The sequence below is a fragment of the Boleophthalmus pectinirostris genome, unplaced genomic scaffold, assembly GCF_026225935.1.
Source record: "Boleophthalmus pectinirostris isolate CB_2022bp ecotype Guang Dong unplaced genomic scaffold, ASM2622593v1 HiC_scaffold_16, whole genome shotgun sequence".
Taxonomy (NCBI): Eukaryota; Metazoa; Chordata; class Actinopteri; order Gobiiformes; family Gobiidae; genus Boleophthalmus; species Boleophthalmus pectinirostris.
The window spans coordinates 16,583,129-16,597,336 of NW_026571095.1; the positions used below are offsets into that span (position 1 = coordinate 16,583,129).

The window sequence follows — 14,208 nt, forward strand, 5'->3', positions numbered from 1 at the left end:
GAACTGAGCGCGAGCAAGAAGGACTAAACCTGTATGTTTGCCCTTCGACAGAAGTAGTGCCAATGATTTATTGTCTTCAGATTTCTGTAGTCGTGTTCGTGCTTGTCGACAAATGCAGTGTGTACAGTGTTTCCTATTAGCGTGATGTATTAAAGATGCAGCTCTTTGTCAGACACCTCCAGCATACACACAGTATAGGGCGTACGTCTGTGCACTAGTATTTACCAGGTGTGGTCTGCATGTGGGCTACGCTCTACCTCGAGGCCATTCTGCACAGCTTATGTCTCAGTTTAAATGTGTTGCTGAAAGGAATATGTATTTTGACAGAAAAATATATTTGCCTTTCTCCAGAGACAGCCACAAATATCATCCACTGTTATGTTTTTTTTAATTATTATTATTGATTTTGCATAATTTTTATACAAGATGATTCATTAAAAAGAGAGCATGATTTTCTCATGGGCATTATCACATAATCAAACTGACTTAAAGCTTAAAGTACTATGTAGCACATTTACATGAGGCTGATATGAGCCTGAAAGCCTTCTCTTCTGTCTCTGTCTGACTACAGATCATATATTAAACTGGGGCTGTGCTGTTTAAGGTATAGACTATAAATGTCCCATCCTTTGAGCCATAGCAGCAGAGCTCTCCAGTTTCCTCTGTCTCTCCACCCTCTCTTCTCTGCCAGCAGTGACTTTTTTTTTCATTATATTCTCCAAATATCACAAGAAAGACATCCCACAACTGGCCAGGTCTTAGTGCCAAAGTTTATTTATTTGGTTTTGATTGCCTCACTTGACCCATCTGGAACACAACCACTCTGACGGTTTTTATTCACCTGATGTTCTACATGAAACAAAAATAATGAACCAACTTTTTCTTCATGAGAACATTTGAGACTTTGTCTCATCTTTAACAAAGCTCTTTCTTTCACCAACTGTTACCATGGTTAGGTTTTAACATATTTAGTAAGTATTATAGCACTTACTTACTAAATATAGTAATTTAACTAAGTAAAGTTTTGTTTTATAATTCTCACACAATCATATTGATTTGGTAACAAATTTTTAGAAGAAAAAAAAAAAACACTAGGATTATCAAATTGTAAATATACTGAATGCAAATAGCAAGTAAATAAATAAATAGTCAAAAAGCTTTGTCCTGCATCTGTGGATAAAATGGGTGAAGACTTTTTGGAGTGTACAAAAAGGCCAAAGAGTGTGAGTCGTGTCTCCTTTGGTACAGTGTCAGTGATGGACAGAGACTCAGAAGAGCTGTGGCTGTGATCTGTTGTTCTGTCTGTCTCACACTGGAACAGTTTACAGCTTTAACCGAGGCATCACTGAGGACATCTGGGGCCAAAAGGTTGACTTTGCCTCTTGAAGAAACATCTGCTTGAGCTTAGGTGCTTTTTACTTGTATAGTTCCTATACCTTTCACAAACTTTTATGGGCTTGTACATGCCACTATTTGATTCCCTTACCATCAATAATGGAATGTTAAAGAGAGGGAGCAACTAGATTGTATTTTCCAGACTGCAGATGTCTGACAGATTTTAGGCAAGGACAGTTTCTACCATTTTTAGAGATGCAACCAATGATTATTTAGGTACAATCAGCAGTTATTTTTACAGTTAGTGGCCATGTCAAATGTTATTTCTGTTGTGATTTAGAAGATTTAAAATACAAACTAGATAAATATGCTCAGTAGGTTCACAGTGTTTTTCATATCTCTAAATCTATTCTTTTGCCATTTTGATTTACTACCAGAGGTGTGTGGATACAAAAAAATTCAAAGACTGATGATGAATAATCTAGATAACATTTATCAATAATTACATGAATCAATTAGTCATGATTAATCTGACGAGTCATTGTGGCCCTACTTATTTCACATAGTTCACTTCACAAATTACTCGCATGTATCTCGAGAAGAGGATGCAGGAGAGAATTTGCTGTAGGAGGATTTGAAGACGCCACCATAATCACCGGTCTAGAGACTAATGCCTGTAATTAAACCTGATTTTTTTACTTTGTCAGCATTTGTATGATGAATATGCCAACCTTTATAGACCCTTTTTTATCTTATAATTGAAGTTCTTGTTTGATCATTGGTATATGAGCACTACACTAAATATTTAACTTAAATTTGTGGTCCTCGAGTGCAGGTACAGTTGAGAATGCTGTGAGTTGACATTTTAGAATACAAAGTTTTAGCAGACCAATAGGTAGAAATGCTTTATAATGAAAAATTTGCTTCAGTTTTTTTTTTTTTTTTTTTTTAATGTAGTAATAATAAGCATAACATATGACTTATCCCAGCCCTATAGTTAAAACCTGCGTGTTGAGAAGGCAACGCAAACAGGTTTCATTTCAGAATCTTGGTAGAAATGAAAATAAAAAAGCTATTTCTGTCTTATTATTAACTGTGTCTCCCAGGGCCAATATCTGTAGGCTAAAGTAATTTGAACTTCCCTTGTGCCTCTGTCAGGTGTAATCGAATGGTATAGATGTCAAGAAAGAGCTTCAAGTGCTCGCAAAGCACGTAAGGGAGAGTGAAAGAGAAGGAAGGATGAGGAGAGGGGGAGTGACAGAGAAGAGGGAGAGAGAGAGAGAGAGAGAGAGGGAAGAGTGAGATTAGAGAGAAAGAAAAAAGAGAGAGCGTGAGAGAAGAGGGGTAGATGGGTGACAGGGAGACCAAGAGGAGAGAGTGGAGAGAGGGGTGAGAAAGACAAGAGGGAGAGAGAAAGAAAGAAGAGGAGGGGGTAGCGAGAGAGAGACTGAAGAGGAGGAGACAGTTAAGATGGAGAGAGAGCAAGGAAAGAGTGACATTAGAGAGAGAGGGGAAATCAAGAGATAAAGGGAGAGAATGAGGGGTGAGAAAGGCAAGAAAGAAGAGAGTCAAGGGGTGTACAGAGAGAGAGAAGTTGGGAGAGAGAGATAATGAAGAATGGGAGAGAAAGAGTGAAGGAAGGGGGAGAGATTAAAGAGAGTGTTAAGAGGGAGAGAGTGAATGAAGAATGGGAGTGAAAGAGAGAGGAGATTAAAGGGGGGGAGTGAGATTAGAGAGAAAAAAGATAAAGTGAGAGAGGAGAGAAGAGAGGGGTGACAGAGACAGAGAGGACAGAGAGAGAATGAAGAGAAGGAGAGTGAGTAAAGGGGGAGAGCTTCCAGGGCACACAGAACAGGTAAGGGAAAAGAGTGAGAGAGAGAAGAGAGGGAAGAGTGAGATTAGAGAGAAACAAGAAAGAGAATTGAAGGAGGAAAGCGAGACAGGAGAGAGAAAAGGGTGACACGGACAAGACAGAGGGTGAAAGAAGGGGGGAGATAGAAGAGAGAGAGTGAAGGGGGGAGAGAGAGGAGGAGGGGGATAATGAAGGGGGTGAGAGTGAGTAAGGGGAGGTTAAAAGGGTGGAGAGAGAAAGAGGGAGAGAGCGAAGAGGAGGGAGGGAAATAGAGGGTGAAGAGGGGGAGAGAGAGGAAGGGGGAAAGATAAGAGGGAGAGAGAGAGGGGAGGGGTTAATGCTGAGCGCACATACTTATAGGTTGAAGCAAACACCAAACTAGAGGGAAGTCTCATAATGTTCCCATATCGAATCTAAGAGGACACAACCACAGGACTGGACACTATAGGTACATCTTCTGGAAATTACTAATTAGCAGATATAAGTATTAAATTACTTTTGAAATGTTGTTTATGTTCTATATCAGTGATTCGTAACATGGAGTGAAAGGTAGGTTTGAATGAGATATTTATCATGTTTGCATTTCATAATGTTTTGTCGAACAAATAATTCAGTATAGATAAAAATACTGACTCTGCAGCCATATTTACTGCATTAAATACAAATCAGAACATAGTTGGAAGATTCCTGTTCGTAGCACTTGTGAGTGAAGCTGAACTACTCAATACATTTAATGCTGTGGATTTGTGCATTTATGGATGAATCTTTTACTAGCACGTAAAGGCTGTGTGCTGCTGCTAGGTAACTGCTACAAACATGCAGGCCATGGGTTTAAACCTTTCAGTCCAGGACCCCCAAAATAACTATGAAACCAACTTAAGACTCCCACTGCAAAATGATGTTGATGGTGTAATTATTGCAAGTAGCTTGTTAAATCAGGTTTAATATTGCTTCTTAGATTTGTTGTGCTATTTGATCTGCAGTTTTCAGTCCAAAATCACTTACTGTATAATAATGAAGAAATAAAATACTTTGAAATCATCCCATGACCCCCAGCTCAGAGCTTCGTAACCCCTGTAGGGTCCGACCTCTGATTTGAGAACCACTGTAGACCAGCCTTATTAGGACAAGGACATATAGTCTGAGGTCATTTGAGATTATCTGTGTATGTCTGTGTATGACTGCATAGTACATCTTTAGATTTAGATTCTAAATTGAAAAATGACATAAATTAAATTGTTATCAAAGGTTTGAGTCAGTCCTAATCACTATTCAATAGACACCACACAAATCCCTGTGCAAGAATACTTTTATACTGAATGGCATTTAAATGATGGGATTAAAAACTGCATTGTTTCACCATTCTTAATGCATTTGCTATCACTAAACGGAGAAGGAAAATCACACATGCCGCACTACAAAAGCTGTGTTTTCTATTTTTCCCACTAATTCTGTGCAGTTTGAAGCCTAAATGGTGTGATTAGGTAGGTCTACTACATGTATTTCTTCAATTTTATGAAATTAACATTTTTCTGAATACTGCACCACCAACTGAAAAAGTAACTGTATGAGAATATATATAATATAGGTCTATTCAAAATTAGTATCCAGAATGCATCTTCTCTGTACATGTATTCAGTTCTTTCCCAACAATGACTATAGTAGCAGCTTGGAGGATTCATTTTAGTGGATTTGGAAAGATGATGGATGACTCTCTGACATGTGTAAACCATTGTTTTTTAGGCATGCCATGATGCCCACCCCAAACTGCTCCCTTGAGACCCTCTCCAGTGTTGACTCCAGTGCGTCCAGTGGCTGCCCTGACTCCTTTCTGCTCTGTGGGATGAACATCTCTCTTTTGGCTAATGCTAGCTCTGCGGACCTGGATGAGCTATGTTTGAGTGAAGACGAGTACCTAGCTCTTCACTTGGGACCCCTCCGGTCGCCCATCTTTGTCCCCGTCTGCATCACCTACCTGAGCATCTTCCTTGTGGGGGTCCTGGGTAACTCTCTGACCTGTGCTGTGATTCTGCGCTATAAAGCCATGCAGACGCCCACAAACTTGTACCTGCTAAGCCTGGCCCTATCAGACCTACTCGTACTCCTCATGGGCATGCCTCTGGAGCTGTGGGAGATGTGGAGGAGTTATCCATTCCCGTTAGGAGAGGGCGGCTGCTACTTCAAGACTTTTCTATTTGAGACAGTTTGTTTTGCATCTGTGCTTAACGTCACTGCTTTAAGTGTGGAGAGGTATGTAGCAGTCGTACATCCATTAAAGGTGAAGAGCCTCTCCACCCGTGCCCATGTCAAAAGGGTGATCGTGATGCTTTGGGTGATGTCCATGATCTGTGCCATACCCAATACAAGTTTACACGGGATCCTCCTTCTACCACCTAAGTTTGGACGCCACTTTCCACGCTCGGCTATGTGCTGTGAGTCAATGTTTATACTTTTATTTTATGTCCACTGGGAAGTTCTAAAGGTCCTACATTAAACTAAATTGATTCCTTTGGGCTTTTAGCCATGTTATAATTTTGTTACATCAAAAATATACCCAGAGTTGTGTTTTATTTAATCCACTTGTGTTTGAATAATCCTTTTTATTAGTTTTATTTTAGTGAAGGTGTATGGACATTAAAAGCATATTGGAGCACTTCCTGAGCACATGATATGATGATGGTGGAATGTTTTCAGTTTGTGAGAAGAACAGCCTAAATATAGAGGGTTTGTGTATTAAACATGCATGAATGAACCAAAACACAACTCCAGGTATGTTAGTGATGAGGAAACTACATTAATTAACAATATTATAACATAGATCAAAAATAGTATAATATGAACCCTTTAATTAAAATAATAATAATAATTTGCACCATCAATCAAACTTTCATTCATTACATTCATATATAAACAAGAAGGGAGAAGTGTATTGCCCAGTGACACAATGATTGGGCAATGAATCATATTCAAGATTGAGATTCAGTCATCCCTAATGATTAATGGTATGCTTGGGTTTACTTGGGTTAATACTCTGTCTGTAAAAGCATGTCTTTTGGGGTGTAGTTCAGACTTTTATTATTTTTGTTTAAATGGCAATGATTCAAGCTCTGTATTCTATGTTCAGGAAATTTCTATTGAAAACCATTTTATTATTAAGATAAATTTAAATGAAAATCATGATCAATCAACATCATGAAAAAGACAGAATGGTTGGGCATAGATTAGACCATTGCCTATCTGGTAATACATGGGTTTCAGAGTGATGAAAAATAAGCAGCATTGCCATATAAATTAACAATTCAAAACAAAATCAAACTGAAACCCATAGACATCTCTAATAGTGCCAAATCCAAGCCCTGGCGTTTCCTTCTTTCTTTAATGTATTTGCCTTTATTAGATCTTTTGAAGCCCACCTGGATGTACAAACTGACCATCCTCATCTCAGCTCTGGCGTTCTTCGTGCTCCCAGTGCTGGTCATGGGAGCGCTGTACCTCCTGATTGGCCTCACGCTTTACAGGGAGAGGGGCATGAGGGACCCCTCCGCCATGCTTGGAGTGGACAGTGTGTCAGAATCTCACATGCAGAGGCTGGGCAGACGCAATCTGCAAGTGACAAAAATGCTCTGTAAGAACCGTCTTTGTTTCTATAGAGATGCTTACCTGTTAATGAATGACATTTATGATGTCATTTATTTATTATTTAAAGTTCAATTTTTATTTTTGTATGAGTCAGTGTTTGCTGATGATGTTGAAGTCATAGATGGGACTGTTTTATAAGTAACTGTTTTATAATAGCTATTGTGCTCTCTCAACTGAAAAAGGCAAATACCAAGTAAAGTTCTGGCTATTTTAAGAAACATAGATAAAGTATAATTTAGATAGTCGACATGAAGCTCGGAGAAGTTCAAAATTGCTAGTTCATAGTGTTACTGCTCCTGACTGGTTGCTCCAGCAGCAATGAAGGATGGAACAGAGGCAGAGGACAATACATTGTACCATAACCACTGCTGAAAATAATAATGCATCAGATTTATAAAGTGGCACCAAAAGCACACAACAGCTACGTTCCACTATAGCCATTGCTGTCCTGCTGTGGCACCTGTTATTCCCAGAGGTCTCCCATCTAAGTAGTTACCAAGCTTAACCCTGCTCAGCCTTCTGAGAGTGGTGTGGCTCCAGATTTGGTCACTGTACTGTTAAAATTGCAAGATAGGACCAGTGTCTAACCAGAAGTCTATTCTTTTAGTAATTTTTGTATATTTTTAAACTATTCATCTTGCCCGTTGTTGATGCTCTATTTAGAATTGGCGCAGTGCTCTGACCTGTCTCCCCCTGCAGGTGTCCTCGTGGTGGTCTTCAGTCTGTGCTGGGCCCCCTTTCATGTGGACCGCCTCATGTGGAGCTTTCTCGACACTTCGTCCGAACTGCACCTCATGATCTTTGAACCGGTGCACATAGTCTCCGGCGTCTTCTTCTACCTGAGCTCTGCGGTCAACCCCGTCCTCTACAGCCTCATGTCCACGCGCTTCAGGGAGATGTTTAGCCATCTGACCTGTCCACATTCCAGTTGGATCAACCGCTCCAGTCTGCGCCTCACCCAGCGCAGCACACTGAGCCACAAGGCACCAAGTGAGACCAAGGGACTGTCATAGTGAATATAAAGACAGATACATATTCAAATGTGTCAGTTAAATGAGGTCGCACTTTGTGACTTTTCCAGAAGAGAGTCCTGTTTGTTTCCATTGAGGTGTCCCGCAGTATGGCATTAAACTTCACCAGGTCAAGTGACAGATCAGATCTATGAACAGGGAACAAAAACACATGCATGCTAGGTAAATTTGATGCCATACAGTGGAACATTCCAAGCAAAGAAATATCTCCATAGCGACCCTCCAACACAAAACCTACATAGCGCACATTTAAGTATTTAAGACAGGGGTGTCAAACTCATTTTGGTTCGGGGGCCGTATCCAACCTACTTTGATCCCAAAGGGGCCGGATCAGAAAACTCATGTCATATATACCCCAAAAATAACAATAAATTCAAATATTTGTGCAGAGAAACACAAATCTATTACAGAAATCTTTTTTAATTGATGAACTCTTTCTTTTACAAAACATTATAATATTATGAACAACCTGAAACTTTAGGAAAAATGCAATTTCAACACAATGTTTAAACATTAACTTGTATGCAAATAGGAATAAGTCAGTTTTTCTTGGAAAATCCTGCACTTGGCTCCACTTTTCTCATTTTTGACATTTTGCTGATGAGGTAAAAACAATCCGCCACTATGCTAAGCACCGCAGAAAATTACCAATATTTTAATAGAAACTATAATTAAAATATTTTAGTAGAAAATCAGCAGAGGGCCAGATTAAAGGTCTTGGAGGGCCGCATCCGGCCCCCGGGCCTTATGTTTGACACCTGTGATTTAAGACCTTTCTGACTCAACCCTCTGTTATTTATATTTGGTATTGATTTAATAAATACACTGTAAACCAAAGACTGGAAAAATGTATTTGGAAGTCAAAAAAAATATGAATAGAGAATTTACCCCTGAACTAAAATATACTCAACAATAATATATTTAAAGGGGCTATATTACGTTATTTTGTGATCCATGTTGGTTCCTCATGACAGACGTACTGGTTGTTGCTTTTTGTTTCATTCAAATATGTTTAACTCACAAACCTTGCATCCTTCACATACTGAAAACTCCCTTTTCCACCTTGTGATGTCATGTGGTAATATAGGAAGTGCTCTATTGTGTTTTAAGATCCATACACGTTCTCTAGAATCATTTGGATAATTTTGGTCCTGGAATTACCCATCTCTGTTGAACTAAAGGTTACAGATAGTTGTTGATGACATCACAAAGTGAACCAGAGCATTTTGAATTTTGGCGATGTAGACAGAATAATAAAGAATCATTCATGTGTCAGTGAAACAAAACACAACTCTTGGTATGTTTTTGAGGAGGTAACAGCATTATAACATGGCTTAAAATTCACGAGTAAATTTTTTTGTAATATGGGCCCTTTAAATCCCCATTCCCATATGCGGAGCTAATTGCAAGTCTTTGTTACATTTTTGATTTGATAAAAGAACCACAGCACATTTCCGTCTTGATTAATACATTGTGATACAGCCCTTTGCTGATTCTGTTCATTTCCTTTGTATCAGGGGTCAGCAAAGTGCATCAGTAGCCTCCATTTCACCACGCACACACAGTTAGCACTCATACAGTAGTTTCACTGTTTTGAATGCATCAGTGAAAAGGTAGAAGACCAGCTGTTTATGTTATACTTTCATCATGTATGGCATTTCCACTCCCTGTTCTGTAAACATGCACATATTCTGGGAGATGTGTTTCTTTGTTTCTTTGTAGTTCTTATTAGCCTATGTTTGTAAAACTTACACTTAAACAAATTTTATTGATCCACACAGGGAATTATGTGGACACAGTAGCTCATGCATCACAATATATTATAAAACCAAAGAGCAAAAATATAAAGGTTCAAAATAAATTCAAAATAAGTGGCAAAAATAACAAGAGACTAGTGTAAATAAGGCATAATTATTTAAATGTATATGTACAAGAAACAACACAGAAATTAATTAATAATATCTGTTACATAAGGGTGAGCTGTACAGTTATAGGGAGTATGATATGAATGTAGTCCTGTATCTCTCTGTTTGAGCGGAGCTATCGGAGCCTGTTGGAGAATGACCTCTGTCTGGTGCATTGGGTAAGCAGGAGTGTCCATGATGTAGAGCAGTTGAATTGCCTTGTTTTAGGTGGTATTATCATATGAATAGGCTATATGTATCAATGCAAACCTCTCAAGATGTTAATGTTTACTTTAAAGCCATGTGGTGATTTTTTTATTGTGCACATTGTAGTAGAGATATAATGGTTATAATGTGTTTTTTCATTAGCAGTTGTTAGTGTCAGCCATTTGAAGTGTAACTTATTTTTCCAAATGTGTTTTGTAAAATAAAGATCAGGGATACGGCTCCTTCAGACATGTTTCATTCTGTGCATTTGGATGTTAAGAAAACTTAGACCTCTTATTACCATGGAAACAAACTCACTATGCCATTAAACAACAACTAACCTATAAATGCACTAATAGTATTTATTTGAATAAATAATACAAAGGATTTTTAAAAAGAATTATACATCGCTTCCTTCTTGAAGTTAAATTATTTTTTGATAAGATGCTGGTCTCAAGCAAGCCTCTGAATTTGTCCTTTTTGATATTGTCATCTCTAGGAGAGATGAGGGTGGATCATAACTATCCCTAACACTACAAGATGCATGCTATAGCCTTCTCTTAAGTCCAAACAAGAGCTGTGCAGCAAAGTCAAGGAGCAAACCACCTCCTCAGCAGCCACATTACAGCAGAAGCAATCACTGCAGAAGAACTCGCTGTTAACAGGCTCCTGATGGCTACAGTTTACAAGAGCTCAACACAAGAATGTCTAATGCATTTATGTTCTTTTAATGTTGTGTGAGAACATTACTGTTTACCTCAAGATGACAAAGGCTGCAGCCTAGTTACCTAGATATATATGCAGCTAAAAATGTTTTTATTTCTATTCATTATGTTTCGAACACCCAGTATTATCATAATTATGCTTAGTGTGTCCTTTATCTTTTGCCAAATCTCTACAGTCATGTGCACAAAATCCCCATAAAAACAAATACAAAAAAGTGTCATAAAATTATCAACAGCACACCTCATATGTTCCATTTTACATGGATGTGATAGAAATATAGCTCTAAGTACTGAAGGTATGGATGTAATTGAATTAATGTATGAATATTTAAACCAAGGACTAATATAATGCAATGGTAAAAAAAAAAATCTTCAGTCTGTTCTTTAACACAGGTTGAAAAGGGTACTCTACAATTATTTTGCCTTAAACAGGTTTTTGTTTTCTTGAAATAATTTGCTGTACCCTCATTATAACTATGCTCCTACATAAAACGCATAATCAAAAACAAACCCATAGAGGCAACAACTCTGAAAAAGAAGCTGTTTAATCTCAAGGCACAAAACAAATGAATGAAGAAACATTCAGACATACTCTGGTTGTAAGAAAAATGTGAATTCCAATTATTATATTAATAAGATTAACTCACGCTTGTGTCAAGAGGTTCATGGGTCCTCATCAAAACTGCCAGGAACATTTGTGTAACAGAGTGAAGTGTGCTTTTGTGCTGAGGGTGCACTTAATTAAGACGTACATACATGTTGTTGTTGTTTTGTTTTTTTTTTGCATTATTTGCTTTGGTCCTTAATTAATACACATCGTGTCATGTTACAAAAGCATGTGTAATATATAGTCCCTTAGAAACAATCTATATTTAGAAGAATAAATGGGATATAAAAACAAAGTCTTTAGAAGCAAATACATAAACAAATATATATAAAATAAAATAAAGCATACAACTATTTTGTAAACAATAGCCAAAAAATTCAGTTACTGCATGCAAATGCTTTTACAGTGGAGCTGCATAATCACAAATGTAATGTTATCCCAATATAAAAAAAAAATTCACCCCCCCACCATGAAAAATGGTTGAGATTTACCTTTGGTTGTGATCATAGACTGTATATACAGTATTTTCTTTATACAGTCTATGGTTGTAGTCCTGCTTTTAGATGTTAATTAGCCACAAAACTACAACTTACATTTTTAAGTCTTCCTGCCATGATTTGAAAGTCATAGAATGTTTAAAAATATTTTGCACCTTTCATTTACAGTACAATTTTTCAAGCCCACTGGGTGAGTATATTTCTTAATAAAACCATAAAAACAAGGCAGTGTAACAAATGCTTTGAACACAGCAAGTAGCATCACACAAGAAAAGAAAAGATGCAGAACAGTGTGTTGAGAGGCTAAGAGGCACTCCCATCTTCAGTGAAATCCCTTCATTCTTACAGGTCTTTAGGGCGGTACTTTTTTTCAAAGCGGGCCACATCAAACTTCCGCTGGCAACCTTTGTAGTTCATGTAACGAATCTTCCCAAAAATAGGTCTCTCGGCCCAGCCCTGATCATGAATGCCACAAATAGACCACATACAACCTGCAGCAGTGGGACAATATAGTTAGAAATCACAACATTATATAATTTCAAGTAATAAATAGTTGTATTAACGGTTGTTTTTTTTTAGGTTCTTACCAACAAATCCATTAGGGTCTTGGCCGTCTAGAGAATAGCGGTCGTTCAGGTACAGGGCAATAGACAGTGCCTCCTCTGGTGAACTCGTCCACTCCAAGATCTTTTTGGCCCAGTACATGCGCAGGAAGCCATGCATCTTTCCCTCAGAGATCATTTGGAACTACAGAGACACAAAACAAAAATGAGTAGTGATTGTATGGTGTTTTATCACAAAGTCTAGTTATCACATTATTTCTGCATTACAGGTCTAGGAAATCCTCTAGATAAAAGTGTGAAAAAGTGTAAAAATAGAAGTTGATTTGGTTTGATCCTTTTTTAAACAATATATGGTTTATGATATTTTGTGTATTTCAATAAAAAAATAAGTAGAAAAGATAAATGTAATAATAACTTGTTAATAACTGTGTTTGAATAAGTTACTATAGAGACAGTACCTGAGCTCCGTTCCAAAGGTCATCATGTGTTTTCGCCTTCTCCAGTTGATCTTGTGTGTACACATAGGGTCTCTTGTCTTTGGCATGATCTTTAAGTGTCTTCTGAGCCCAGTCATATGCTCCTGAATACCATGGATGCAAACAAACAGCATTAGGTTAAGTATTAAAAGCCCTCAAAAAGACAGCCTATAAAACTTAAATGCAAGAGGCCTGGAGTCACTCAAGAATCTAGAGCTAAAATGGTCTTTTCATTGAGAAATAAAATCCAAAACAGCTTCAAAGTTTTTTTTTTTAGCAAAGTTTTATTGCTTTGCCTAGAATGTTCCACAGTATGGCACTTAATTCATTGACCTTGCATATTACAAAAAAATAAAAAACATGCAAGCCGGTTCATCTGTTCACAGATATGACCTGTAATTTAGCTCCATGGATATTGATACGATTAATGGCATATGGTGAAATATTCCAGGCAAAGCAAAAACATCAACTTCGAAACAAGCAGATAATAGACCTCACACCATAGATGTTACATAGAGCACCTTTAAATGTGACAGAAAATGCTGAAAAGAATTTGTCCTTTTAGATCAGGGGTGTCAAACTCATTTTGGTCCGGGGGCCGTATCCAACCGACTTTGATCCAAAGGGGCCGGATCAGAAAACTCATGTCATATAAACCCCAAAAATAACAATAAGTTCAAATATTTGTGCAGAGAAATGCAAATCTGTTACAGAAATCTTTTTAATTGATGAACTCTTTCTTATTATAATATTATAATATTATGAACAACCTGAAACTTTAAGAAAAATTCAATTTAAACACAAAGTTTTAACATTAACTTGTATGCAAACAGGAATAAGTCAATTTTTCTTGGAAAATCCTGCACTCAACGTCCACTTTTCTCATTTTTGACATTTTGCTGATGAGGGTGTCACGGTCGACAGTCAAAACGATCGTCCTTTAAGAGTGTTTGGAAAGAGACAAGTCTTCATTTGTGCTGCTCTGGTGGGAGGGGCCACGTACAGAGGCGCTGGAGATGCTGATATGCTAAGCACCGCAGAAAATTACCAATATTTTAATAGAAAATATAATTAAAATATTTTAGTAGAAAATCACCCAAGGGCCACATTAAAGGTCTTGGCGGGCCGGATCTGGCCCCCGGGCCTTATGTTTGACACCTGTGTTTTAGATGGTATGGTAATAAACTCTGTAGGTTCTTCTGCCCATATGCTATAAAAGTTTTGTTTTATTAGCTCATGTTTATCTTACCCTTAATGCTGTCGTATTTCTTATTGTAGTAGCAGAAGTTGTCCGTGAGTTCTCTGCGGACCACCAGCTCCTCAATAAATGGAGCAGAAGACTCTCCGCCTTTCTTCTTGACCTGCAGTGCCA

General features: G+C 37.8%; 2 protein-coding genes across 2 annotated transcripts; one reads left to right on the forward strand and one right to left on the reverse strand.

Moving 5' to 3' along the window:
- The first annotated feature begins 4,940 nt into the window (after positions 1-4,940).
- On the forward strand, positions 4,941-7,839 carry LOC110173401 (neuromedin-U receptor 1-like). Its single transcript, XM_020939399.2, has 3 exons — positions 4,941-5,619; positions 6,585-6,812; positions 7,526-7,839. Exons 1-3 carry the CDS (start codon positions 4,941-4,943, stop codon positions 7,837-7,839), a joined length of 1,221 nt encoding a protein of 406 aa, XP_020795058.2.
- A 3,381-nt stretch (positions 7,840-11,220) lies between these two features.
- On the reverse strand, positions 11,221-14,206 carry LOC129408387 (deoxyribodipyrimidine photo-lyase-like; the record flags this gene model as incomplete). The annotated part of the gene is made up of 4 exons (XM_055151933.1): positions 11,221-12,288; positions 12,385-12,544; positions 12,819-12,940; positions 14,086-14,206. Coding segments are annotated over 4 exons (552 nt in total), but the record flags the coding sequence as incomplete, so codon positions are not given.
- Positions 14,207-14,208: the final 2 nt, after the last annotated feature.